This window comes from Lissotriton helveticus, chromosome 5_1 (assembly GCF_964261635.1).
Source record: "Lissotriton helveticus chromosome 5_1, aLisHel1.1, whole genome shotgun sequence".
NCBI classification, from domain to species: domain Eukaryota; kingdom Metazoa; phylum Chordata; class Amphibia; order Caudata; family Salamandridae; genus Lissotriton; species Lissotriton helveticus.
Window position 1 is genome coordinate 89,193,618 of NC_136065.1, and position 26,060 is coordinate 89,219,677.

Genomic DNA, 26,060 nt, shown 5'->3' on the forward strand with positions numbered 1-26,060 from the left:
GTAAGTCATACGAAACGCTTAGGATCACAATTCCCCATAGTTTGTGACTGTTGGACCCGGCCTCATGGCGTGGTCCTACTCCTTCCGCATGGCGAGCCCAGAACGACATCGGCCCTCCACCCAGCATCGGGCAGCCCTTTTGCCCGACACTGCACGCCCCAACATTGCTGGTCCGGCCACCATCCCGGACCCCCACTACCGACCTGGCCCCATCGTGGGCCCCTCACGACCTAAGCATGAGGCCGCGCCCGACTCCATCTTGGGCCCACCACGTCACGACCACGTGGCCTCTGCTCCGGCCCAGGCCCCAGCGAAGCCCAGACATCGAGGCACCAAGATCCACCCAGGTGGTCGAGTGGCCACTCGACAGATCCCGGAGAAAAGGGTGTTTCGATGGCCCTCCAGCCGTCCCCGGACGCCTGGTTTCGATCGCCCTCAGGCCTCCCTGGGCGCTGGCTCCACCCCCCTGCTGGGTGTCTGGACACCATCATCCCGGCCCTTCTGACCCCCAGGCGCGAGGGTCCGGACATCAAAGGACTCCAGTCCTATATCTGGGCCAGCCCTGGATTAGGACGTCAGTTGTATCCTGGACTGGAAGCCCTGCTGACGCTGTCACGGCCGACACCAGACAAACTCATCCCCGGTAACCTGAACCATCTGAGAGCCTGCTGGCGCTGCCGCGGCCTACCTTGCTGAACCATCTGAGAGCCTGCTGGCGCTGCCGCGGCCTACCTTGCTGAACCATCTGAGAGCCTGCTGGCGCTGCCGTGGCCTACCTTGCTGAACCATCTGAAAGCCTGCTGGCGCTGCCGCGGCTCGAACCCCTCGGAACCCCCCCAGCTCGAGGATTGAGAGCTGTGTGTAGGGTATCCCTTCCTCCGCCCCGAGCTAGACTGTCCCGCTACCTACCCCCCTTTCCGAGACTTTACGGATCCTTCGATCCATCTGTATATACTGCCAAGAACCAGCAACCTTTTCTACTTATAAAAGCTTAAGAACTTGATTTCTTGTGTGGTGTCCGTTTGTAGTGTTGTGATTACTTGGCTGTACGATCCTCGGAGAGGGCCCTCATTCAGGAGGCCCCTCCGTAACGCTCGGCTACTTCTCGAAGGAGAGGTGGACCTAGGGGTGGTCAGTCAGACCTCTTCTGCCTCCCCCGGGGTCGCCTTTCTAACATTGGTGGCAAGCGCCGGGATCCGATCCCACGCAGATCGTACAGAGAGTAATTCACTCACTACCAAGAAAAACCCACTACGACCATGAACACAGAATTCCAGAAAGAGAAAATGGAAGACTACAGTCACAAGGAGCTAAAGCAATTCTGCAAAGAGCTAGGCATCGCTACCACTGGCTTAAGCACCAAAGAAGACTTTAAATCGGCACTGCAGGCCTGGGTGGATGCCGGCGAGGCGCCACCCCCGAGTGAAGATAACCCGGGCCCGAACGGCGGCCCGGAGGCCGAGACGAACCCAGCGGGAGGGAGACCCGCAAACCCAGACACGGGCCTCTCCCACGAAGACGCCCGAGAACGAGAGAGGAACCGGCTCCACGAGTTGGATCTTGCTCGACTCAGACAAGAAGGAGAAATCCAACTGGCAGAAAGGAAGGTAGCCCTCGAGGAGAAAAAACTCATGCTCGAGCACGAGCGCATCCTCAAAGAAATGGAACTTAAAGCCAAGGCAAACGAGTCTGCCATCGCCGGGGGTAAGACCTCACCCCCGCCGGTGGACACGAAGGTGCACATACCCAAGGATGTCGTCAAAGAGTACTATAAGAACGACGACATCCAACAGTGGTTCAAAGCCTACGAGGTCACCATGGCCGCCCATCGAGTACCCCTCAAGGACTGGGGCGCCGGCCTGTGGGGGAAGTTTATCAACGAAGGAAGGGACACCCTGCTGGAGCTCCCTGATACTGAGATGACCTCGTACGAGCACATGAAGACCGCCCTCCTCACTCGCTACGGACTCACCCCCGAGATGTACCGGCAGCGATTCAGAGACTGCAAGAAAATCCCCGGTACCACGTGGGTGGAGTACGTGAACTTTTACAGCAGAGCCTTCGAGGGGTGGGTCAGAGGCTGCCAGGCCACCACCTACCAGCAGTTGATCGACCTCATTCTATGGGAACATCTGTCCAATAACTGCTTCATCGAACTCCGGCAACACCTCCTCGACAGCAAATTGACTGAGCCACGAAAACTCGCTGTCGAGGCGGATAGATGGGTGAGCACCCGAGTTCCCCGGAGTCCACTGGGAGACTACGGCCGGGGATCCCCGGGGAACCACCGACCACGAGGCGGCGGAGTAGGCCAGAGCCGGGGTCGAGACGTCCCCCAGGGGTCCTCCCCCACCTCCACGTCACCATCCCTGGGCCAGAGAGGGGGCCCCCCAGCCAGACCGGGGCCCCGCCCGAACGTGACGTGCCACAGATGTCAGCGACTGGGTCATTATGCGAATGACCCCCTCTGCCCAATGAATCAGCGACCCGGCACCACCGGTCCCCCAACCCGCCAGATCGCAGCCGCTGCCCTGGGTGAAGAAAGGAGTGAGGAGGAGGACGACAACCCCGAGCAAGCCGAGTGGGAGCCCGCCGCCATGACCTTAGCATGCCTGGGTACTCACGACCTGATCCCCCGAGGCCCGATCCCCGGCAACACCCAGAAATACCGCCAGTGGGTCACCATCAATGGACGCCGGACCGAAGCCCTCCGTGACACTGGGGCCAGCGTGACAGCGATCCGCTGCCATCTGGTGACCCCGGAACAGATCCTTCCTAACGTCCTGTGTCCAGTCCGGTCCGCAGATAACTCCGAGACTTTGTGCCAGATGGCCCGCATCCCCTTCGAGTGGAGGGGAGTGTCGGGCGTGCTGAAAGTGACTGTCCGCGACGATGCCCCCGTGGACTGTCTCCTTGGGAACGACCTAGAAAGTTCCCCCTGGGCTAACGTCGAATGGAGAGAGCACCTGGGGATGCTAGGCCTTCCCGAGTGGGTCTGTGCGACCACCCGCTCCATGACCGCCCGAGCCTCCACCCCAGCGGGGGAAGCTCCCACCGAGGAGCCGGAGTGCCCGCCCCTCCGCCGCCCGTCGTCCCCGAGGACGCCGACCCCGAACACGGCCCCCAAGGGCCCGACCAAGAAGATCTCACCGAGCTCGACCACCTCCCAGAACTCGCCCAATGGCGCCAAGAAGGTGGCCCCACCCGCGAACTGTTCTGGCAGGAACAGAAAACCTGCCCCTCCCTCGAAGGGATTCGACAGCAAGCGGCTATCCAAGCAGCTGGAGACCACGCGGGGTCCCACTGGATCTATTGGGACAACAACCTTCTCTACAGTGAGCAAAAGATTGCTGAACTAGGGGCCGGCCGGGTACTGGTCGTACCCCTCCGATTCAGAGACTTCCTCCTGAACTTAGCACATGATGTGCCCCTCGCCGGGCACCTGGGGCAGGACAAAACTTACAGCCGCCTGGTGACCCATTTCTTCTGGCCAAAAATGCGCACCGATGTGCTTAACCACTGCAGGACCTGCCCGACCTGTCAAGCCAGCGGGAAGAGCGGGGGGAAAGTCAAAGCCCCGCTCCAGCCATTCCCCGTGGTGACTACCCCCTTTGAGCGAGTGGGGATAGACATCGTAGGGCCCCTGGACCCTCGAACCTTGCAGGGGCACCGCTTCATCCTCGTCCTGGTTGACCATGCTACCCGCTATCCCGAAGCCCTTCCCCTCCGAACCATCACAGCCCCCGTGGTGGGCCGAGCCCTCATGAGCATCTTCTCCCGAGTCGGCTTCCCCCGAGAAGTCGTGAGTGATCGAGGCTCCAACTTTATCTCGAAGCATATGCGGTCCCTATGGCAACAGTGCGGGGTCGCCTATAAATTCACCACCCCGTACCATCCCCAAGGAAATGGACTAGTGGAACGATTTAACAGAACATTGAAGGGGATGATCAAGGGCTTAGAAGAACCGCTCCGGCGCAAATGGGATGTCCTGCTACCTTGCCTCCTGTTCGCCTAGCGAGAGGTACCACAGAAGTCCCTGGGGTTCAGCCCCTTTGAACTCTTGTACGGACACCCAGTCAGAGGCCCCCTCAGCCTGGTCAAGGAAGGCTGGGAGACAGCAGTTCGAGAGGCCCCACCCGATGGCTACCGGTACCTCCTGACCCTCCGCAATCAGACTCGGAAGTTCCGGGAACTTGCCGAGGCCAACCTGGAGGCTAGTCAGGAGGAGATGAAACGCTGGTATGACCAGAACGCCTCGTCCATCGAATTCGAGCCGGGCCAGCAGGTCTGGGTCATGTCCCCGGTCGAACCTTGTGCCCTCCAGGACAAATGGACGGGGCCCTTCAAAGTGGTGGAGTGCAAGAGCCCAGTCACCTATCTGGTGGACATGGAGTCCCCCCGGAACCCCCTCCGGGTTCTGCACGCTAACCGGCTCAAGCCACACTTTGCACGCACTGAACTGAGCCTGCTGCTAGCGACCGATGACGGAGCTGAGGACGACTCCGAACCCCTACCAGATCTCCTCAGCACCACCGAGAAAGACGGCTCCATCGAAGGGGTCACGCTCTCCTCTTCCCTGACCCCAGAGCAGCAACAGGACTGCCGGAAGCTGCTGGGGCAGTTTTCGGATCTGTTTTCCCTCACTCCGGGGGTCACCCGGTGGTGTGTCCACGATGTAGACACAGGAGACAGCCCGCCTGTAAAACACCGAGCTTTTCGAGTGCCCGACCGGGTCCGGGCCTGCATCCAATCCGAAGTGGCCAAGATGTTAGCTCTGGGGGTAGTCGAACCCTCCAACAGTCCCTGGGCCAGTCCCGTTGTCCTGGTCCCTAAAGCCGCCCCCCCGGAGCCGCTCCGGAGCTCCGGTTCTGTGTTGACTACAGGGGACTGAATGCCGTCACCAGGACCGACGCCCATCCCATCCCCAGGGCGGATGAATTGATCGATCGCCTGGGGGCCGCCAAATATCTCAGCACCTTCGATCTCACGGCGGGGTATTGGCAGATTGGCCTTACCCCTGGTGCACAGGAGCGATCGGCCTTCTCGACACCAGATGGCCACTATCACTTCAAAGTGATGCCCTTCGGCATGAAGAACGCACCCGCAACCTTCCAGAGACTAGTGAACCAAGTGCTGGCAGGTCTAGAGGAGTACAGCGCCGCCTATCTCGACGACATTGCAGTGTACAGCCTCCACTGGGATGAGCACCTGACCCACCTCTGGACAGTCCTGACGGCCCTTCGGCGGGCCGGACTCACCATCAAAGCCAGTAAGTGCCAGATAGGCCAAGGGTCCGTGACCTATCTGGGACACCAAGTGGGGAGCGGCCAAGTGGCCCCCCTCCAACCAAAGATAGACACCATCCGGGCCTGGGAGCCCCCGGTCACCCAAACCGCCGTCCGCGCCTTCCTGGGGCTCACCGGATATTATCGGCGATTCATAAAGAACTACGGGAGCATTGTGGGGCCCCTCACAGAACTGACCTCAAAGAAACTACCACAGAAGGTGCACTGGACCCCCGAGTGCCAGGCAGCCTTTGAAACTCTGAAGACTGCCATGTGCACCGCCCCTGTGTTCCAGGCCCCCGACTACAGCAGAGAGTTTGTGGTCCAAACCGACGCCTCAGAGCATGGCATCGGGGCGGTCCTGTCCCAAGTTAACTCCGAAGGCATCGACCAGCCTGTGGCCTTCATCAGCCGACGCCTACTGGCACGAGAGCAGCGATGGAGCACCATCGAGAGGGAAGCCTTCGCCGTGGTGTGGGCCCTCAAGAAGCTCCGGCCCTACCTCTTCGGCACCCACTTCCGAGTACAGACCGACCACCGGCCCCTGCGGTGGTTGATGCAGATGCGGGGAGAAAACCCGAAACTGCTGCGCTGGTCCATTTCGCTGCAGGGGATGGACTTCACTGTGGAGCATCGCCCCGGCAACGACCACGCCAATGCTGACGGCCTGTCCCGATTCTTCCGCCTCGGCGAGGAGAATCCCCAAGAAGATGGGTGACTCTCCCCTGCCTTCAGCTGGGGGGGACGCGTGTTGGACCCGGCCTCATGGCGTGGTCCTACTCCTTCCGCATTGCGAGCCCAGAACGACATCGGCCCTCCACCCAGCATCGGGCAGCCCTTTTGCCCGACACTGCACGCCCCAACATTGCTGGTCCGGCCACCATCCCGGACCCCCACTACCGACCTGGCCCCATCGTGGGCCCCTCACGACCTAAGCATGAGGCCGCGCCCGACTCCATCTTGGGCCCACCACGTCACGACCACGTGGCCTCTGCTCCGGCCCAGGCCCCAGCGAAGCCCAGACATCGAGGCACCAAGATCCACCCAGGTGGTCGAGTGGCCACTCGACAGATCCCAGAGAAAAGGGTGTTTCGATGGCCCTCCAGCCGTCCCCGGACGCCTGGTTTCGATCGCCCTCTGGCCTCCCTGGGCGCTGGCTCCACCCCCCTGCTGGGTGTCTGGACACCATCATCCCGGCCCTTCTGACCCCCAGGCGCGAGGGTCCGGACATCAAAGGACTCCGGTCCTATATCGGGGCCAGCCCTGGATTAGGAGGTCAGTTGTATCCTGGACTGGAAGCCCTGCTGACGCTGTCACGGCCGACACCAGACGAACTCATCCCCGGTAACCTGAACCATCTGAGAGCCTGCTGGCGCTGCCGCGGCCTACCTTGCTGAACCATCTGAGAGCCTGCTGGCGCTGCCGCGGCCTACCTTGCTGAACCATCTGAGAGCCTGCTGGCGCTGCCGCGGCCTACCTTGCTGAACCATCTGAGAGCCTGCTGGCGCTGCCGCGGCCTACCTTGCTGAACCATCTGAAAGCCTGCTGGCGCTGCCGCGGCTCGATTCCCTCGGAATCCCCCCAGCTCGAGGATTGAGAGCTGTGCGTAGGGTATCCCTTCCTCCGCCCCGAGCTAGACTGTCCCGCTACCTACCCCCCTTTCCGAGACTTTACGGATCCTTCGATCCATCTGTATATACTGCCAAGAACCAGCAACCTTTTCTACTTATAAAAGCTTAAGAACTTGATCTCTTGTGTGGTGTCCGTTTGTAGTGTTGTGATTACTTGGCTGTACGATCCTCGGAGAGGGCCCTCATTCAGGAGGCCCCTCCGTAACGCTCGGCTACTTCTCGAAGGAGAGGTGGACCTAGGGGTGGTCAGTCAGACCTCTTCTGCCTCCCCCGGGGTCGCCTTTCTAACAGTGATCACATACCGAACAGCGTGTCTAACGCAAGTTATTTCTCCACAGCCATACTTAACTTAAAATCGACCTCTTTACGATCATATTTTGTCAACAGTTCATCGATGTGAGTGCCTGTGGGCATTGTTTATTTGCTTTTTCACTTATTCCCTTGGGGATGCACACACAGTGATAATGCATGGTTTGAATATTCTTCTGTTTGTTATATGGAGTTTGTTGTATTGATTACGTTTTTATGCACCTTGTTTCAGCTGATGGTCCCCGATGAAGGGCTAGATAGCCCGAAATGCATTGGACTGATTAATTAAGATCATGTCAATAATTATGAAAGGAAATACAAAGATTTTTCAAAAGAACATTAATTGAAATTTGATGGACTTATGAATAAAATAAGACTATTTGCAACTATATACAATTGAAATTATCGTATCTTTTGATTATGGAATTCTGGTGATCCAGGAGAACAGTGAGAGGTGCGCCAGGGGATGCTTCCAATGATCATTGGGGGCACAACTTTTGCATGCTTTCTAAGAGCAACACATTCAATATAATGGACTGTGTGGTCCTTTCTGCCACTGCTGGGCCACACTGAAGATTAGCATCATCTACAGCTAATTATGTAATGTGTCTCATCACCCTACAAACTGAACATATCAAATGCGACTGGCCTCTGGCGTCTGCCAAGGCTGGCCTTTATAGAGACAGGACAATGGCCAGGCTTTGGTGCTGACACAGGTGTAATATAGAGGTTTTTTTCTGAGGAATCAACTATGAACCTGCAGCCTTGCCTCCATTTCCACGTCATACCTCAACCTGCTTCTCTTTGTCTGTCCTGCTGTTAGAGGGAATCATCTCTAAAGAAAGGTGATGGAGTTGTATGGCTTACATATGCATTGTGCAACAATTGGTTGCAGTGCTGTGATTGTGCATCGAAAAGGCTCTCATTAATTCTGGTGCATCAATTCCAAACCATCCTATTCCTGTAAAATGTCCCACACTGCACCAACACTGAAAAAAATCCACAATTTGGTCGAACTGGAGATGGCAGAACCTGGTCCCCTGGAAGAAGGTCAGTTGTTTGGGGACCATGTTGTCAAGGACATTGCCAAAATGATAAACATGTTCACCTCCATGGATAAATCCCAAACCTCCATCAAGAGAGTTTTCAACCCCCTTTCTGGCAGGGCCAGTCATGGCAGAGGACGCTCGACTGGATGCTTCAACCAACAAAGTGCTCAACATGGATTCAACCAGAGACGTAGAGGGTACACTCAGGAACCGGACCAAAAGGTTTCTACTCTTCCAGGTCCAGAGGCTTCAGAGGATGTTTCAATCGAGGAGTGTTAGACTTGGCACCATTGGCGTGGGTCACCCTTCCCTTTTTCGCTTTGTCTCCTCTGTGATTGCTGGTGTTAGATGTCCTGGGCGCTGTGTCACTGCCATTCAGTGCCACAGCGCGAATGCTCCCAATTGTAAATTGACTGTATGAATTGGCATAATCCTAATTGACCCAAGGAACATGATAGGAAAGTCGGATTTAGTATGCCTGAGCTCCAAATATGAAGGTGCATCTTTTGGTGACGATTATTTTTATATTCTGTGATTGAAAATACCACTTTTAGGAAGTAGGTATTTTCTTGCCTAAACCTTCCAGTGTGCTCTGCTGTTATGTGTATTGGCTGTCTGGCTTTGGAGTTTCACTGTTAAAGTGCCCAAGTCTCTTGTAGGTGTTAAGGGGCCCCTCTTATTTTTTAAACACTTTGGAGGATCAGGGAAGGCTGAGTCTGACCTGGATTGAATAGAGAGATCTGCAGTAGAGTATGGGGAGGGGTGACCCTTTGATCTGAGCAGGGCTGTGCCTGGCAAGGTGAATGATGGCTCCACCTCCCAATGTGTGTCTGATGGCAGACCCCTTCTTCCTGAAAGGCAGGATACAGCCTTGTAAACAAAGCCCTCCAGGACGACACCAAACTGGTTCTGGCTGGGTTCAGTGATTTGTGACTTTTTGAGAACAAAGACTTTTGGGGTATAAAGGTCTGTGCTAAAACCCCTACACGGTGTGTTACTTCTGGATGTCAAGATGAACCTCTGTCCATTTAGAGGGAAAGGACTCTGAAACTTTCATCCTTCTTGCTGAAGCAACTACCCAAGGGCCTGATTTGAGCTTGCCTCCTGCCGAAGTCTCAGGGACATTAGACTTCACCCATCCGCCGTCCGGATTCCTATTTGAGGGGGATTCTACTCGCATGTGAGGCCTCTGTTGAGAATTCCAGAGCCTCTGGTTCTATTGTGGGGATCGTGGGCTGAAAGTCATCGCATCGCTATTGTGGGCCGCCGCAGCGGAGGAGCTGTTGCCGCTGAGAGCCCGCATTTGCCTGTGTTACCCAAGTCATTGTTATCGCTATTGCGGGCCACCGCAGCTGAGGAGCTGTTGCCACTGAGAGCCCGCATTTGCCTGTGTTACCAAAGTCATTGTTATCGCTATTGTGGGCTGCCGCAGCTGAAGATCTGTTGCCGCTGAGAGCCCGTATTTGCCAGTGTTACCAAAGTCATCGTTATCACCACTGTGGGCCACCGCAGCTGAGGAGCTGTTACCACTGAGACCCCGCGTTTGCCTGTGTTACCAAAGTCATCGTTTTTGCTATTGTGGGCTGCTGCAGCTGAGGAGCTGTGCTGCTGAGTGCCCGCACTTGCTGTCCTACGACAATAATCGCTATCACTATTATGGGCCGCTGCAGCTGAGGAGCTGTGCCGCAGAGTGCCCACATTTGCCGTACTACGAGAATTATTGCTATTGTGGGCCGCTGCAGCTAAGGAGCTGTGCAGCTGAGTGCCCGCATTTGTTGTCCTACAAGAATCATCGCTATCGCTATTGTGGGCCGCTGCAGCTGAGGAGCTGTGGCGCTGAGTGCCCGCATTTGCCGTCCTACGGGAACCATCGCAATCGCTATTGTGGGCCGCTGCAGCTGAGGAGCTATGCCGCTGAGTGCCCGCACTAGTCCCCACTTCCAGCATCTTGTTACCACCTGCGTGTGCCACTGGGTGCCCGCCTTTAAGCCCTGTCCCAGGATTATCGTGAGTGCACCCCGCAGACCGCTATGGCTGGGAGCTGTGGCCGCTGTGAGTCTGCCTCTCATCACTGCGGCTTCCTTGTGAGGCTGCGTACCGTGCCCCTTTAAATCTTAGGCACATTGTGCACCACCGAGTCGCGTGGACCCCGGCCTCAAACTAAGTTCATTCCACACGCTTTTTGAGTGCCTTTATTGCTTTTGAAGTGAATCTGTAAATATGTGCATTGTGGCTCCTTGAGCGCTTTTAATCCTCCTGTTCAGTCTATATAAAGATAACAATTTTTCTATAACTGCTTGTGGTGTCCGTTTGTAGCGTCTTCCCTGCATTATTGTGTATGGTCATAAATGCTTCATTTGAGAGATAGGCCAGTCTGCTCGTGCTACATTACCACAGAGTTGAGCAGGGGTTATCAAAGGATGTAGCCCCCTTACTCTGACTTAGGAAGGAGGATCCCTATTTGGACCTCAGCGCAAGCCGCTGCCAACTAGAGATCCCCATTTCTAACAAGGAGTCAACAGGGGTTTCCATAATGAGGATAACTAATCTGAAGGTAATGGCTTTTTACCCCTTCTTCATCTTCTCTTGGGGGACAGACTGAAATATTTACTCAACAACTGGTCACAGATCGCTTCAGATTTGTGGGTTTTGAATACTTTTCAAGGGTACCAAATAGAATTGTCCCTGACTCCCTTTCAAGACTCATCCTCCCCTCTCAATTTACCCAACAAGACGAGTCTTTTTATGGGCTCCGATCTTCAGGAGCTTTTGTCAAAACAAGCAATTGCACGACGTTTCCCCATCCCGACATCTCTTTCTACTTCACATATATCTGTTTTACTCTAAAACATAGCCCACCACAAACGTCTCCTATAGCAGACTGATCTAAACGAAGGCCGGGAGATTTGGCTGGTGACTCAGCACCACTTCTACCACTGGAGAAAAGAAAATACACAAGCTCCTTTGTGGTAATCCATGGATGAGTCACACCCTTTGCATCTGCTCCTCTCTGGCAGACCATGGATGAGTCGCACCCTCTGCATCTGCTCCTCTCTGGCAGTCCATGGATGAGTCACACCCTCTGCATCGGCTCCTCTGTGGTGGTCCATGGATGAGTCACACCCTCTGCATCTGCTCCTCTCTGGCAGTCCATGGATGAGTCACACCCTCTGCATCTGCTCCTCTCTGGCAGTCCATGGATGAGTCACACCCTCTGCATCGGCTCCTCTGTGGTGGTCCATGGATGAGTCGCACCCTCTGCATCTGCTCCTCTCTGGCAGTCCATGGATGAGTCACACCCTCTGCATCGGCTCCTCTGTGGTGGTCCATGGATGAGTCGCACCCTCTGCATCTGCTCCTCTCTGGCAGTCCATGGATGATTCACACCCTCTGCTTTGGCTCCTCTGTCCTGGTCCACGCATGAGTCACACCCTCTGCTCCTCTGTCGTTGTCCATGCATGAGTCACATCCTCTCCATCTGTTCCTCTCTGGTGGTCCATGAATGAGTCTCACCCTCTGCAACTGCTCCTCTGTGGTGGTCCGTGTATGAGTCACACCCTCTGCATCTGCTCCTCTGTGGCGGTCCATGAATGAGTCACATCCTCTCCATCTGTTCCTCTCTGGTGGTCCATGAATGAGTCACACCCTCTGCAACTGCTCCTCTGTGGTGGTCCGTGTATGAGTCACACCCTCTGCATCTGCTCCTCTGTGGTGGTCCGTGTATGAGTCACACCCTCTGCCTCTGCTCCTCTGTGGTGGTCCGTGTATGAGTCACACCCTCTGCATCTGCTCCTCTGTGGTGGTCCGTGTATGAGTCACACCCTCTGCCTCTGCTCCTCTGTGGTGGTCCGTGTATGAGTCACACCCTTTGCATCTGCTCCTCTCTGGCAGACCATGGATGAGTCGCACCCTCTGCATTGGCTCCTCTGTGGTGGTCCATTGATAAGTCACACCCTCTGCTTCTGCTCCTCTGTGGTGGTCCGTGTATGAGTCACACCCTCTGCATCAGCTCCTCTGTGGTGGTTCGTGTATGAGTCACACCCTCTGCATCTGCTCCTCTGTGGTGGTCCATGTATGAGTCACACCCTCTGCATCGGCTCCTCTGTGGTGGTCCGTGTATGAGTCACACCCTCTGCATCTGCTCCTCTGTGGTGGTCCATGTATGAGTCACACCCTCTGCATCTGCTCCTCTGTGACGGTCCATCAATGAATCATACCCTCTGCATCTGCTCCTCTGTGGTGGTCCATGGATGAGTCACACCCTCTGTAGCTGCTCCTCTGTGGTGGTCCATGGATGAGTCACACCCTCTGCATCTGCTCCTCTGTGGCGGTCCGTGTATGAGTCAAACCCTCTGCATCTGCTCCTCTGTGGTGGTCCGTGGATGAGTCACACCCTCTGCATCTGCTCCTCTGTGGTGGTCCAGGTATGAGTCACACCCTCTGCCTCTGCTCCTCTGTGGTGGTCCATGGATGAGTCACACCCTCTGCATCTGCTCCTCTGTGGCGGTCCGTGTATGAGTCACACCCTCTGCATCTGCTCCTCTGTGGTGGTCCGTGGATGAGTCACACCCTCTGCATCTGCTCCTCTGTGGCGGTCCGTGTATGAGTCACACCCTCTGCATCTGCTCCTCTGTGGTGGTCCGTGGATGAGTCACACCCTCTGCATCTGCTCCTCTGTGGTGGTCCATGGATGAGTCACACCCTCTGCATCTGCTCCTCTGTGGTGGTCCGTGGATGAGTCACACCCTCTGCATCTGCTCCTCTCTGGCGGTCCATGGATCAGACACACCCTCTGCATCTGCTTCATTGTGGCGGTCCGTGTATGAGTCACACCCTCTGCATCTGCTCCTCTCTGGCGGTCCATGGATGAGTCATACCCTCTGCATCTGCTCCTCTCTGGCGGTCCATGAATGAGTCACACCCTCTGCATCTGCTCCTCTGTGGTGGTCCATGGATGAGTCACACCCTCTGCATCTGCTCCTCTGTGGTGGTCCATGGATGAGTCACACCCTCTGCATCTGCTCCTCTGTGGTGGTCCGTGGATGAGTCACACCCTCTGCATCGGCTCCTCTGTGGTGGTCCATGGATGAGTCACACCCTCTGCTCCTCTGTGGTGGTCCATGGATGAGTCACACCCTCTGCATCGGCTCCTCTGTGGTGGTCCATGGATGAGTCACACCCTCTGCTCCTCTGTGGTGGTCTGTGTATGAGTCACACTCTCTGCATCTGCTCCTCTGTGGTGGTCCATGAATGAGTCACACCCTCTGCATCTGCTCCTCTGTGGTGGTCCATGGATGAGTCACACCCTCTGCATCGGCTCCTCTGTGGTGGTCCATGGATGAGTCACACCCTCTGCATCTGCTCCTCTGTGGTGGTCCATGGATGAGTCACACCCTCTGCATCTGCTCCTCTCTGGCGGTCCATGGATGAGTCACACCCTCTGCATCTGCTCCTCTGTGGTGGTCCATGGATGAGTCACACCCTCTGCATCTGCTCCTCTGTGGTGGTCCGTGGATGAGTCACACCCTCTGCATCTGCTCCTCTCTGGCAGTCCATGGATGAGTCACACCCTCTGCATCTGCTCCTCTCTGGCAGTCCATGGATGAGTCACACCCTCTGCATCTGCTCCTCTCTGGCAGTCCATGGATGAGTCATACCCTCTGCATCTGCTCCTCTCTGGCAGTCCATGGATGAGTCACACCCTCTGCATTAGCTCCTCTGTCATGGTCCACGCATGAGTCACACCCTCGGCTCCTCCGTGGTGGTCCATGATTGAGTCACACCCTCTGCATCGGCGCCTCTCTGGCGGTCCATGGATGAGTCACACCCTCTGCATCTGCTCCTCTGTGGTGGTCCATGGATGAGTCACACCCTCTGCATCTGCTCCTCTGTGGTGGTCTGTGAATGAGTCACACCCTCTGCATCTGCTCCTCTGTGGTGGTCCGGGTATGAGTCACACCCTCTGCATCTGCTCCTCTGTGGCGGTCCATGAATGAGTCACACCCTCTGCATCTGCTCCTCTGTGGTGGTCCGTGTATGAGTCACACCCTCTGCCTCTGCTCCTCTGTGGTGGTCCGTGTATGAGTCACACCCTCTGCATCTGCTCCTCTGTGGCGGTCCATGAATGAGTCACACCCTCTGCATCTGCTCCTCTGTGGTGGTCCGTGTATGAGTCACACCCTCTGCCTCTGCTCCTCTGTGGTGGTCCGTGGATGAGTCACACCCTCTGCATCTGCTCCTCTCTGGCAGTCCATGGATGAGTCACACCCTCTGCATCGGCTCCTCCGTGGTGGTCCATGGATGAGTCACACCCTCTGCCTTGGCTCCTCTGTGGTGGTCCGTGGATGAGTCACACCCTCTGCATCTGCTCCTCTGTAGTGGTCTGAGTATGAGTCCCACCCTCTGCATCTGCTCCTCTGTGGTGGTCCGTGGATGAGTCACACCCTCTGCATCTGCTCCTCTGTGGCGGTCCATGAATGAGTCACACCCTCTGCATCTGCTCCTCTGTGGTGGTCCGTGGATGAGTCACACCCTCTGCATCTGCTCCTCTCTGGCAGTCCATGGATGAGTCACACCCTCTGCATCGGCTCCTCCGTGGTGGTCCATGGATGAGTCACACCCTCTGCCTTGGCTCCTCTGTGGTGGTCCGTGGATGAGTCACACCCTCTGCATCTGCTCCTCTGTGGTGGTCCGTGGATGAGTCACACCCTCTGCATCTGCTCCTCTGTGGTGGTCCATGGATGAGTCACACCCTCTGCATCTGCTCCTCTCTGGCGGTCCATGGATGAGTCACACCCTCTGCATCTGCTCCTCTGTGGTGGTCCATGAATGAGTCACACCCTCTGCATCTGCTTCATTGTGGCGGTCCGTGTATGAGTCACACCCTCTGCATCTGCTCCTCTCTGGCGGTCCATGGATAAGCACACCCTCTGCATCTGCTCCTCTGTGGTGGTCCGTGTATGAGTCACACCCTCTGCATCTGCTCCATTGTGGTGGTCCGTGTATGAGTCATACCCTCTGCATATTTTATACAAGTGCAGCCCCTCTACCATCAGTCTCTAGCCACTGCCTACAAGACAATTTGGGTGTGGAATGATGGACTATGGCCATACATAGACCACTCAGACGTAAACCTTTACTAATGCTGGGCAGAGTTTTATAAAGACGTCCATTCCCTATCAGGAATTGGGGCACGGGATATCAAAGGCATCTCCAAATTAAGAGGGTGGTAATGAAGAATACTGGCAGCTCATATACCACCCGAAAATCTAAATTTGGGCTCCATAAAGATCCATTTCTTATGTACTTACAGTTTTTCTATGACGTCTCATACCTGAAATCCATCAACGCCCTCCCAGAGTTTAAACTACTAGAAGCCAAACCACTGAGGAGTGCCCTGGGCAGGCATAGTATATCTTGTCTATACTATACGTTTATAAAATATGTCATGACAATATGTACTTACAGTACAGCTGTTCCGTTGCCTCAGTCCTGAAATCGATCAACGCCCTCCCAGAGTTTATCCTAATACAAGCCAAACCACTGGTGGGTGCCATGGGCAGGCATAGAATATCTTGGCTATACTGATCACTTGCAATCAGCACCCTCGATTACTTTTCCATATTGTGTAAGGGAGGGAGACCATGGCCTACTCAGTGAAGAGGAGTTGTGAGAAGCCTTGGTGGCTCAAAGGAGACAATCTCAGCCCAGTGTAGATGTATCCATTTCAAGTACCTTCCCTACATCTACTTGGCATATGAGAAGCTTTGGGGCTTCTGACGTGGCTCCTACCACCAATGTTGAAGATAATGGTGTAAAGTGGAACTTCCCTATGCCTTGTGATACAGATTTTTTGGTATAGCGTGGCCCACACAGTATTCTAAGGACTAGGGAGATCTCTTGAGCGCACACCCAAATCTGGCTTAAGTTTGAAAACATTATAGCACTGTCTATTATTTTAATTCTACTAGGCACTAACGCACTTTGATAGACTTGATTGCCCAAATAAACTAAGTATTTTGAATTTGAATACTGAATATTGTGACTGGTGCTCATGAAAGGCGCTCCAATACCTTAGACTCGAGTTTGCATAAAACCGCAAAAAACACATTGACGATAATTCCTACGTCTGTTCTGGCAAGTGCTGAGCAAGTTAAATACTCAGCATAACACAGAGCTGTAAAATGACACTTCCTGTAATTACGGGCAAATGCTGCCCGCTACAGACTTCACTAACGGACACTGTGCTCTATTTACGGACAATCCGTGTAATTAACGGGCAGCGGTCACCCTATTTTACACTCATGTATGCTTCCCTTTTCTTTGTTCGTCTCCAGCTCTACCTTTTTCCTCCTTAGTTTTATGTTTAACGTTTTCTACTTCTCTCCCTTCTATTCTTCCCGGTATTAAAAGAGTCAGAGACAAGCGTTACAGCGCGTGTAATCAGAGGGGAGCGGCAGAGAACACAAACTGACCCAGACCAGCACATTACAGACACCTGGCTGGGGCTAGGCTGGGCTACAGCATCAACCAATAGGAATCAGGAGCCTGTCCACCAATCCGAGCCAGCGCTGTACTCATCGGCCGCACCCAAGGGAACCTTCAAACTGTTGGCCAATCAGAACCTGCGCTCACCATTTGCAGCAACCAATGAGAGCCAGCAGACTGTAAGCCAATCCGAACCCAACGCTGCGACTTTGAAGGCGCCGACACAAAACACTTTTCAAAAGGAGAAAACAAACTTTCTTTAAACCAAAGTTTATTTCACTTCCTGCATTTCTGGATCATGGCTTCGGCTGCTCAGCTCGGGAACCTCCAGGGAGAGGCCTCCTGTTCCATCTGTTTGGATTATTTTACTGATCCAGTGATGATCGATTGTGGACACAATTTCTGCCGCTCCTGCATCACTCAGAGCTGGGAGGGGAGCGATGAAAACTTCCCCTGTCCACAGTGCAGAGCAACATCTTCTGCCAAAAACCTCCGACCCAACAGGCAACTGGGGAACATGGTGGAAATGTTAAAACAGTTTTATCTTCCCCCTTTGAAGACCCCGGAGGAGAATCTGTGTGAGAAACATAACCAGGCACAGCTGCTGTTCTGTGCAGAGGATCACACAATGATATGTTTGTTCTGCCGGGAGTACAAAGTCCATAGAAATCACTTAGCAAGTCCTATAGAGGAGGCTGCAGAGAAGCACAAGGTATGTGTGTGGGTGGTCCGGATTCACAAGTATATCTGTGTATGTGCGGGATCACAATACACTCTGAGTTCCATAAATTAGTTACCCACAAGTGCAAGGTGATATATGTGAGTAATCAGGTTTTAGAAGTGAAGCCACCACAGGTGCCTCAAAGAGGAATACAAGTAATGCATGTTGCTTTTCTGGGATCACAGGTTGTAGACTATGAGCCTACTAGAAAAGATTGCAGAAGATTTCAACATATTTCTTAGGCTGATCAGGGAACTTAATGTACTCGATGTGTCCCCTGTTGAAGGCTGCTTAAAAGCCCAATGAAAGTTTGGTGCTGTTTAGGGATCGCAAGTCCATGCACTCTGAGATATATGCAAGAAGCTGCAAAGGAGCACAAAGTGTGTCTGTTTGAGCGCTGAGTTCACAGATTGTATAGTTGGAACATTAGAATGGGCTGTAGCCCCTGGGCTCACATGGTCATCAGACACATCAGATGTGTAGCAATGCATGGTGTAGTGAAGTACTATTTTTCGTTTTCTGGGTACATCATGCTGCCTTCGGGGACCCCACACAGGATGAATGCGCGTCAGGCTAGACAGTGACCAGAGGCTCCTGGTCTGGGCAGGTTCAGAGCCTCGGACCTTATGATAAGTTGCCCAACACTGAACCTGGGCTCTGGGGGATCCGGGCATGTCCACCTCTCGCAGACAGTCCACCTTTGCGGTCCTTCACTAGCAAAAAATAAGGTTTATTCCTCAGTCATGGGTATAGCATGTGCCTGTGGAAGGAAGACTGGCAAGATGTCTGCCTCTGCCCTTCTCTTCAGTGGGGCGCAGAGCTCCTTAAAGTTCAAAGGCCGGTGGGTCAGTTTATATCCAGTCCTGGGATAGTTGGCTCCAGTCCAGATGTCCAGTCAGATTCATAGTTTGATCCAGACCTTAGGAGGGAACCAGTACACTGGGGTATGGGTAAAAGCTACCCCAGTGCTATAGTCAGGTGACACAAACCGATAGTAGTGTCATGGGGTGGCCATGGGGTGTTAACCTCCCACCTTTACAGTGGACCAGAGTGGATGGATCCTAGACTCCCAATAGTCTTGCATCTGCTGTCGAGTCACACTCAGTTTGTAAAGTACTTTCCAGGAGAGGGGGCTTGTGGTACAGGCCTCACTCACACGAAGATATCCCAGACCTGCCATAATAGTAAAATAGAGCCAGTTTTCACATGGACACTGCACCAGGGTTTTTGACCCTACTGTTCTTGGTTTGAGTCGGACTCCATCTGTGCTGCCATAGACCCGGATTTTGGTTGTTGTCTATTCTCCTTGTCCGGCGTCTGCTCCTTGTCGCTGAGTCTGCATCAGGCTATGAGATTGGTGTCTGTTTCCTGTAGCAGTCCCTGTAAATGTAGTTTCTGCTCTCTTACAATTGCTGTCTGTGCTCAGTTGCAGCACCTGTGTGAGATTGGTGTCTGCTCCTTGTAGCAGACCCTGTAATGGGTAGTGTTTGTTCTCTCACTGTCTGTTCTCAGTCGCAGCCCCAGTATGAGATTGGTGTCTGCTCCTTGTAGCAGACCCTGTAAAGGGTAGTGTTTGTTCTCTCACTGTCTGTTCTGTCGCAGCCCCAGTATGAGATTGGTGTCTGTTCCTTGTAGCAGACCCTGTAAAGGGTAATATCTACTCTCTCGCAGTTGCTGTCTATTCTCAGTTTCAACCCCTGTATGAGATTGGTGTATGTCGCAGACCCTGTAAAGGGTAGTGTCTGCTCTCTCACTGTCTGCTCCCAGTTGCAGCCTCTGTCTGAGATTGGTGTCTGCTCCTTGTAGCAGACCCGGCAAAGGGTAGTGTCTGTTCTCTCACTGTCTGTTCCCCAGTATGAGATTGGTGCCTGTTCCCGTAGCAGGCCTTGTAGAGTGTAGTGTCTGTGCTCTTGTTATTGCTGCCTATTCCTGGTTGCAGCCACTGTATGACATTGGTGTCTGTTCCCTTTAACGGGTAGTGCTTGCTGTCTCGGTCTCGCTGCTTGCCTGTGACAGACCAATGAGACTGTTGTCTGGATTCTGTTCTAGAGTCTATAAGTAGTTGGTGCTTGATTCTAGTTTCAGACCATGGTAAGGGCTGCCCGCTCCTTGTCTTAGACTCTGTATTGTGCCTGCCATATGTTCTTTGTCACAGACCATGTATGAGGTTGGTGCCTGTTCTCTTCCCATATCTCTCAGCTCTCTACCAAAGACCATGTGTTACACTGATACCTGTTCTCTTTCTGTGTGTTATCTTTCGTACACCCTGTTTTGGGTGGGTGTCTGCTTTCTTACAGGTCTTGCTGACCCTATATGAGGCTAATAACCTGTTCTCTCGCTTTCTTTTCTGTGTCACAGACCATGTAAAGGCTGTTATCTGCTCTATCACTGTGGCTGTCTGTTCTCTGTACAGCCCCTGTAGAGGCTGGTGTCTGCTCTCTTGCTCTGTCTGTCTGTTCACCATTGCAGACGCTGTATGAGAGGGGAACCTGCTTTCTTGCTGTCTGTTCTCTGTTCTCTGTCACAGCCTCTGTAGGAGAGACAGGGCCCTGCTCCATCATTGTGTCTGGCTGCTCTCTGTTGCAGACCCTATATGAGGCTGGTGCCTGCTCTCTTGCTGTCTGTTCTGTGTCACTGACCCTGTAAACGTTTCCTGTCCGGAGGTGGAGATGGCATGTCAGAGGCAGACCAGGCCCTTTCAGGTAAAGGAACTTTCCTCCTTCTACTCTAAATGCAGCCCAGGTCTATTCAGCCCTTTCCTGACCCACCTAGACTATCTCAAGCCACTGCTCCTCCCCAGCCCTGCTCACTCCCCAGACGTGTGTGTGTGTGTGTGGTTGTATGTGTGTGTGTGTGTGGTTGTATGTGTGTGTGTGGTTGTATGTGTGTGGTTGTATATTGTATGTGTGTGTGTGTGTGGTTGTGTGTTTGTGGTTGTGTGTGTGTGGTTGTGTGTGTGGTTGTGTGTGGTTGTGTGTGGTTGTGTGTGGTTGTGTGTGGTTGTGTGTGGTGTTGTGTGTGGTGTTGTGTGTGGTGTTGTGTGTGTGGTTTTGTGTGTGTGGTTTTGTGTGTGTGGTTTGTTGTGTGTGTGTGGTTGGTTGTGTGTGTGTGGTTGGTTGTGTGGTTGTGTGTGTGTGTGGTTGTGTGTGTGTGTGGTTGGTTGTGTGTGTGGTTGGTTGTGTGTGGTTGGTTGTGTGTGTGGTTGGTTGTGTGTGTGGTTGGGTTTGGTTGGTTGTGTGTGTGTGTGGTTGTGTGTGTGGTTGGTTGTGTGTGTGGTTGGTTGTGTGTGTGGTTGGTTGTGTGTGTGGTTGGTTGTGTGTGTGGTTGGTTGTGTGTGTGGTTGGGTTTGGTTGGTTGTGTGTGTGGTTGGTTGTGTGTGTGTGTGGTTGGTTGTGTGTGTGTGTGGTTGGTTGTGTGTGTGGTTGGTTGTGTGTGTGTGTGTGTGGTTGGTTGTGTGTGTGTGGTTGGTTGTGTGTGTGTGGTTGGTTGTGTGTGTGTGGTTGGTTGTGTGTGTGTGGTTGGTTGTGTGTGTGTGGTTGGTTGTGTGTGTGTGGTTGGTTGTGTGTGTGTGGTTGGTTGTGTGTGTGTGGTTGGTTGTGTGTGTGGTTGGTTGTGTGTGTGGTTGGTTGTGTGTGTGGTTGGGTTTGGTTGGTTGTGTGTGTGGTTGGTTGTGTGGTTGGTTGTGTGTGTGGTTGGTTGTGTGTGGTGGTTGGTTGTGTGTGGTTGGTTGTGTGTGTGGTTGGGTTTGGTTGGTTGTGTGTGTGGTTGGTTGTGTGTGTGGTTGGTTGTGTGTGTGTGTGGTTGTGTGTGTGGTTGTGTGTGTGGTTGTGTATGTGGTTGTGTGTGTGGTGTGTGTGTGGTTGGTTGTGTGTGGTGTTGTATGTGGTTGTGTGTGTGTGGTATGTGTGTGTGTGGTTGTATGTGTGTGTGTGTGGTTGTATGTGTGTGGTTGTATGTGTGTGGTTGTATGTGTGTGGTTGTATGTGTGTGGTTGTATGTGTGTGGTTGTATGTGTGTGGTTGTATGTGTGTGGTTGTATGGTGTGTGTGTATGTGTGTGGTTGTATGTGTGTGGTTGTATGTGTGTGTTGTATGTGTGTGGTTGTATGTGTTGGTTGTATGTGTGTGTTGTATGTGTGTGTTGTATGTGTGTGGTTGTATGTGTGTGTGTTGGTTGTGTGTGTGGTTGGTTGTGTGTGTGGTTGGTTGTGTGTGTGGTTGTTGTGTGTGTGGTTGGTTGTGTGTGTGGTTGGTTGTGTGTGTGTGTGGTTGGGTTGGTTGGTTGTGTGTGTGGTTGGTGTGTGTGGTGTGTGTGTTGTGTGTGTGGTTGTGTGTGTGGTGTGTGTGTGTGTGTGTGTGTGGTGTGTGTGTGTGTGTGTGTGGTTGTGTGTGTGTGTTGTGTGTGTGGTGTATGTGTGTGTGTGTGTGTGTGTGTGTGTGTGTGTGTGTGTGGTGTTGTGTGTGTGGTGTTGTGTGTGTGGGTGTGTGTGTGTGTGTGTGTGTGTGTGTGTTGTGTGTGTGGTTGTATGTGTGTGGTTGTATGTGTGTGGTTGTATGTGTGTGGTTGTATGTGTGTGGTTGTATGTGTGTGGTGTATGTGTGTGTGTTGGTTGTGTGTGTGGTTGGTTGTGTGTGTGGTTGGTTGTGTGTGTGGTTGGTTGTGTGTGTGGTTGGTTGTGTGTGTGTGTGGTTGGTTTGGTTGGTGTGTGTGTGGTTGGTTGTGTGTGTGGTTGTGTGTGTGTGTGTGTGTGGTGTGGTGTGTGTGGTTGTATGTGTGTGGTTGTATGTGTGTGGTTGTATGTGTGTGGTTGGTTGTGTGTGTGGTTGGTTGTGTGTGTGTTGGTTGTGTGTGTGTGTGGTTGGTTTGGGTTGGTTGTGTGTGTGGTTGGTTGTGTGTGTGTTGTGTGTGTGGTTGTGTGTGTGGTTGGTGTGTGGTTGTGTGTGTGGTTGTGTGTGTGGTTGTGTGTGTGGTTGTGTGTGTGTTGTGTGATGTGGTGTTGTGTGTGTGGTGTGTGTGTGGTGTGTGTGTGGTGTTGTGTGTGTGTGGTGTTGTGTGTGTGTGTGGTGTTGTGTGTGTGGTGTTGTGTGTGTGTGTGTTTGTGTGTGTGTGGTTATGTGTGTGTGGGTTGTATGTGTATGTGTGGTTGGTTGTGTGTGTGTGGTTGGTTGTGTGTGTGGTTGGTTGTGTGTGTGTGGTTGGTGTGTGTGTGTGTTGGTTGTGTGTGTGTGGTTGGTTGTGTGTGTGGGTTGTGTGTGTGTGTCTGGGTGTGGTTGGTGTGTGTTGATTGGTTGGTGTGTGTGATTGGTGTGTGATTGGTTTGTGGGTTGGTGTGTGTGGTTGTGTGTGTGTTGTGTGTGGTGTGTGTGTGTGGTTATTGTTGTGTGTTGTGTTTGAGGGTGTTTAAGGGTGTTTGTGTGTGTGGTTTTGTGTGTGTGTTTATGTTGTGTGTGTGTGGTTATGTTGTGTGTGTGGTTATTGTGTGTTGTGTTTGAGGGTGTAGTTGGTGTGGTGTGGTGGGTGGGTGTGTGTGTGGTGTGTGTGTGGGTGTGTGTGTGTGGTGTGTGTGTGTGTGTGTGGGTGTGTGTGTGGTGTGTGTGTTGTGTGTGTGGGGTGTGGTGGGTGTGTGTGGGTGTGTGTGGTGTGTGTGGGTGTGTGTGGGTGTGTGTGTGTGTGTGGGTGGTGTGGGTGTGTGTGGGTGTGTGTGTGTGTTGTGTGTGTGTGTGTGTGTGTATGTGTGTGTGGTTGTATGTGTGTGTGGTTGTATGTGTGTGTGGGTGGGTGTGTGTGTGTGGGGGTGGGTGGGTGTGTGGGTGGTTGTGTGTGTGTGGGGGTGTGGTGTGTGTGGTTGTGTGTGTGTGGTTGTGTGTGTGTGTGTGTGTGGTAGTGGGTGTGTGTGTGTTGTGTGTGTGTGGTTGTGTGTGTGTGTGTATTGTGTGTGTGGTTGTGTGTGCGTGTGTGGTTGTGTGTGTGTGTGTTGTGTGTGTGGTTGTGTGTGCGGTTATTTGTTCTGTGTGTGTTGAGGGTGTAGTTGTGTGTGGTTGTGTGTGTGGTGTGTGTGTGTGTGGTGTATGTGCGTGTGTGTGTGCGGTTGTGTGTGTTAGTTGTGTGTGGGTGTGTGTGTGTGGTTGTATGTGTGTGTGTGATTGTATGTGTGTGTGTGGTTGTATGTGTGTGTGGTTGTATGTGTGTGTGGTTGTATGTGTGTGGTTATGGTTGTGTGTGTGTGTGGTTATGGTTGTGTGTGTGTGTGTGTGGTTATGGTTGTATGTGTGTGTGTGCTTATGGTTGTATGTGTGTGTGTGGTTATGTTGTGTGTATGGTTATGGTTATGGTTGTGTGTGTGGTTATGGTTGTGTGTGTGCGTGTGTTATGGTTGTATGTGTGCGTGTGTTATGGTTTGTGTGTGGTGCGTGTGTTATGGTTGTGTGTGGATATGTGTGTGTGTGTTGTATGTGTGTGTGGTTGTGTGTGTGTTGTATGTGTGTGTGTGTGTGGCTGTGTGGTTATGGTGTGTGCGTTATGGTTGTGTGTATGTGGTTGTGTGTGTGTGGTGTGTGGTTGTGTGTGTGCGGTTATTGTTGTGTGGTTGTGTGTGTGTAGTTATTGTTGTGTGGTTGTGTTTGAGGGTGTGTGTGTGGTATGTATGTGTGTGGTATGTATGTGTGTGGTATGTATGTGTGTGGTTGTGTGTGTGTGGTTATGGTTGTGTGTGTGGTTATGGTTGTGTGTTGTGTTTGAGGGTGTGTGTGTGGCTGTGTGTGGCTGTGTGTGGCTGTGTGTGTGTGTGTGTGTGTGTGTGTGTGTGTGTGTGTGGGGCAGGTGAGGGGGCAGATAAGCGTAATGTTGTTAGCTCTGAGGAGCACAGTTTATGCTCATATTCTGAAGCATGTGCTTCCAGACTCCCTGCTCCCCCTTGACGGTCCGTCCGAGTTATACCTTGTTCTGCTGTTAAGCCTCAATAAATCCCAGGCACACTTCCGCTTTGCATCTATCGCCACTGGGAAAAAGCAATGTACCAGTACTTTGATTAATTGGCCAGCTGATGGAGACCCTCCTGTGAAATCTAAAGCATTTAATAAAATAACCCTCATGTTAGCTCTTAAAGTGACCCTCACATTATATTGTCAAATGACCTTCATGTGAGATAATAAAGTGACCCTCCGGTGAGACCCGAGAGTTAGCCTCTTGAGATCCAAGGGTGATTATACCCGAGACGCCAAAAGAAGCTGCTGTGACATGTCTAGGAGCCACCGAAATTACCCAACTGTATTTACAAAAACTATAGAAATGTGAGAAAATAGATGCAAAATAGGTCATGTGCGAGACCCCGACATGCCGCCCCTACACTAGACGATTACAAAAGTATGCACATGTCTATTTCTGAGCTTTTAAACTCTCCTGACATAGAAATAGTGGTCTAACTGCCCCTACACTAGACGATTACAAAAGTATGCACATGTCTATTTCTGAGCTTTTAAACTCTCCTGACATAGAAATAGTGGTCTAACTAGAACATTATATCTAGGACCACTGGGATTATGTGGCAGTGATGGACCTAAGTATGCCGCTAAATTATATGACAAGAAAAGGCAAATTATGGGGCATAATGCAACACATTTTTTTATATTACTTAACTATTTTGTCTTTTTTTACTCACGGTAACACCATCTGGGCAAAGATTTCACCTTATTAGCAGTACCTGTTTAGCATCCAAATTCACCAATAAACAAATGAAAGATAACTAGTCAACTATTGTAAAAGGTCTTCCACTGCGCTTGAACTCATCGTCAAGCTTTAGTGAGGCTTTAGTGAGCTAGAAGCATGCAGCACTAGGAGAAAGCAGCTGTGTGAGGAGTGAGGCGCTACGGAAGATAGATGTACAGAGAAGGAGAAGAAATGCCTTTTGCGCAGAGCCATTAGGAAGGAAGAAGCGAGGACTCGTGGCATCACCTAACAGTACACTCTTCGTTTAATGCGGTCCACATCAGCAGACCAGAGGCCTGTAGAGAGGTCCTCGTAGGCTCGGCTCAGCTCCCTGAATACAGGGGGGGAGAGATGCCTGGCTCTGGCTCAGCCCGAGGTCCTGTTGGCACCTCGATCCCATGACGAGCTGAGGCTCCATGTGGGATTGCCTGCCCCTCTCCCCTTAACCCAGGATGCGGTGTAATGGCCAGACCTGCTGACTTTAGAACTGGGAATCGGGTTCGAGTCACCGAGTCGCTCGACATCCTATAGTTCTGGATGAATAAGCTAATATTCCCGGGACAATAAAAATGAATGTGACCGTGTGTAAGGTAACTGGAATGAATGACGCCCCTTAACAGGAGACACGCCCATCCAATACCTGGCCTCTCTGAAGAGAGCACGCAGCGATAGTCAGCTATGTGCGAGTGTGTGAAGGGGTGCACAGCGCTGAAGGAGGTTACAATGCGTTGTCCTGCCCTAACAGCCCCAATAACACCTTAATTTGCTAAAATGTGAGGGACAGTACAGCAGAAAAAAGTGGATTGAAAGGATAACACCAGCAGCGTGGGTAATGTAATAAAGGGAGTGGCTTAAATAACGTGCAAAAAAAATA

At 52.7% G+C, this 26,060-nt stretch overlaps 1 protein-coding gene across 2 annotated transcripts in view; it reads left to right on the forward strand.

The window, feature by feature from the left end:
* The first annotated feature begins 16,922 nt into the window (after positions 1-16,922).
* LOC144752980 (E3 ubiquitin-protein ligase TRIM39-like) overlaps positions 16,923-26,060 on the forward strand; it is a 134,693-nt gene continuing 125,555 nt past the window's right edge. For both annotated transcript variants that reach the window (XM_078640789.1, XM_078640790.1), the window contains exon 1: positions 16,923-17,473. In XM_078640789.1, coding sequence (XP_078496915.1) covers positions 17,060-17,473 — 414 coding nt within the window. In that variant the 5' untranslated portion in view covers positions 16,923-17,059. The remainder of the gene's footprint in view (positions 17,474-26,060) is intronic.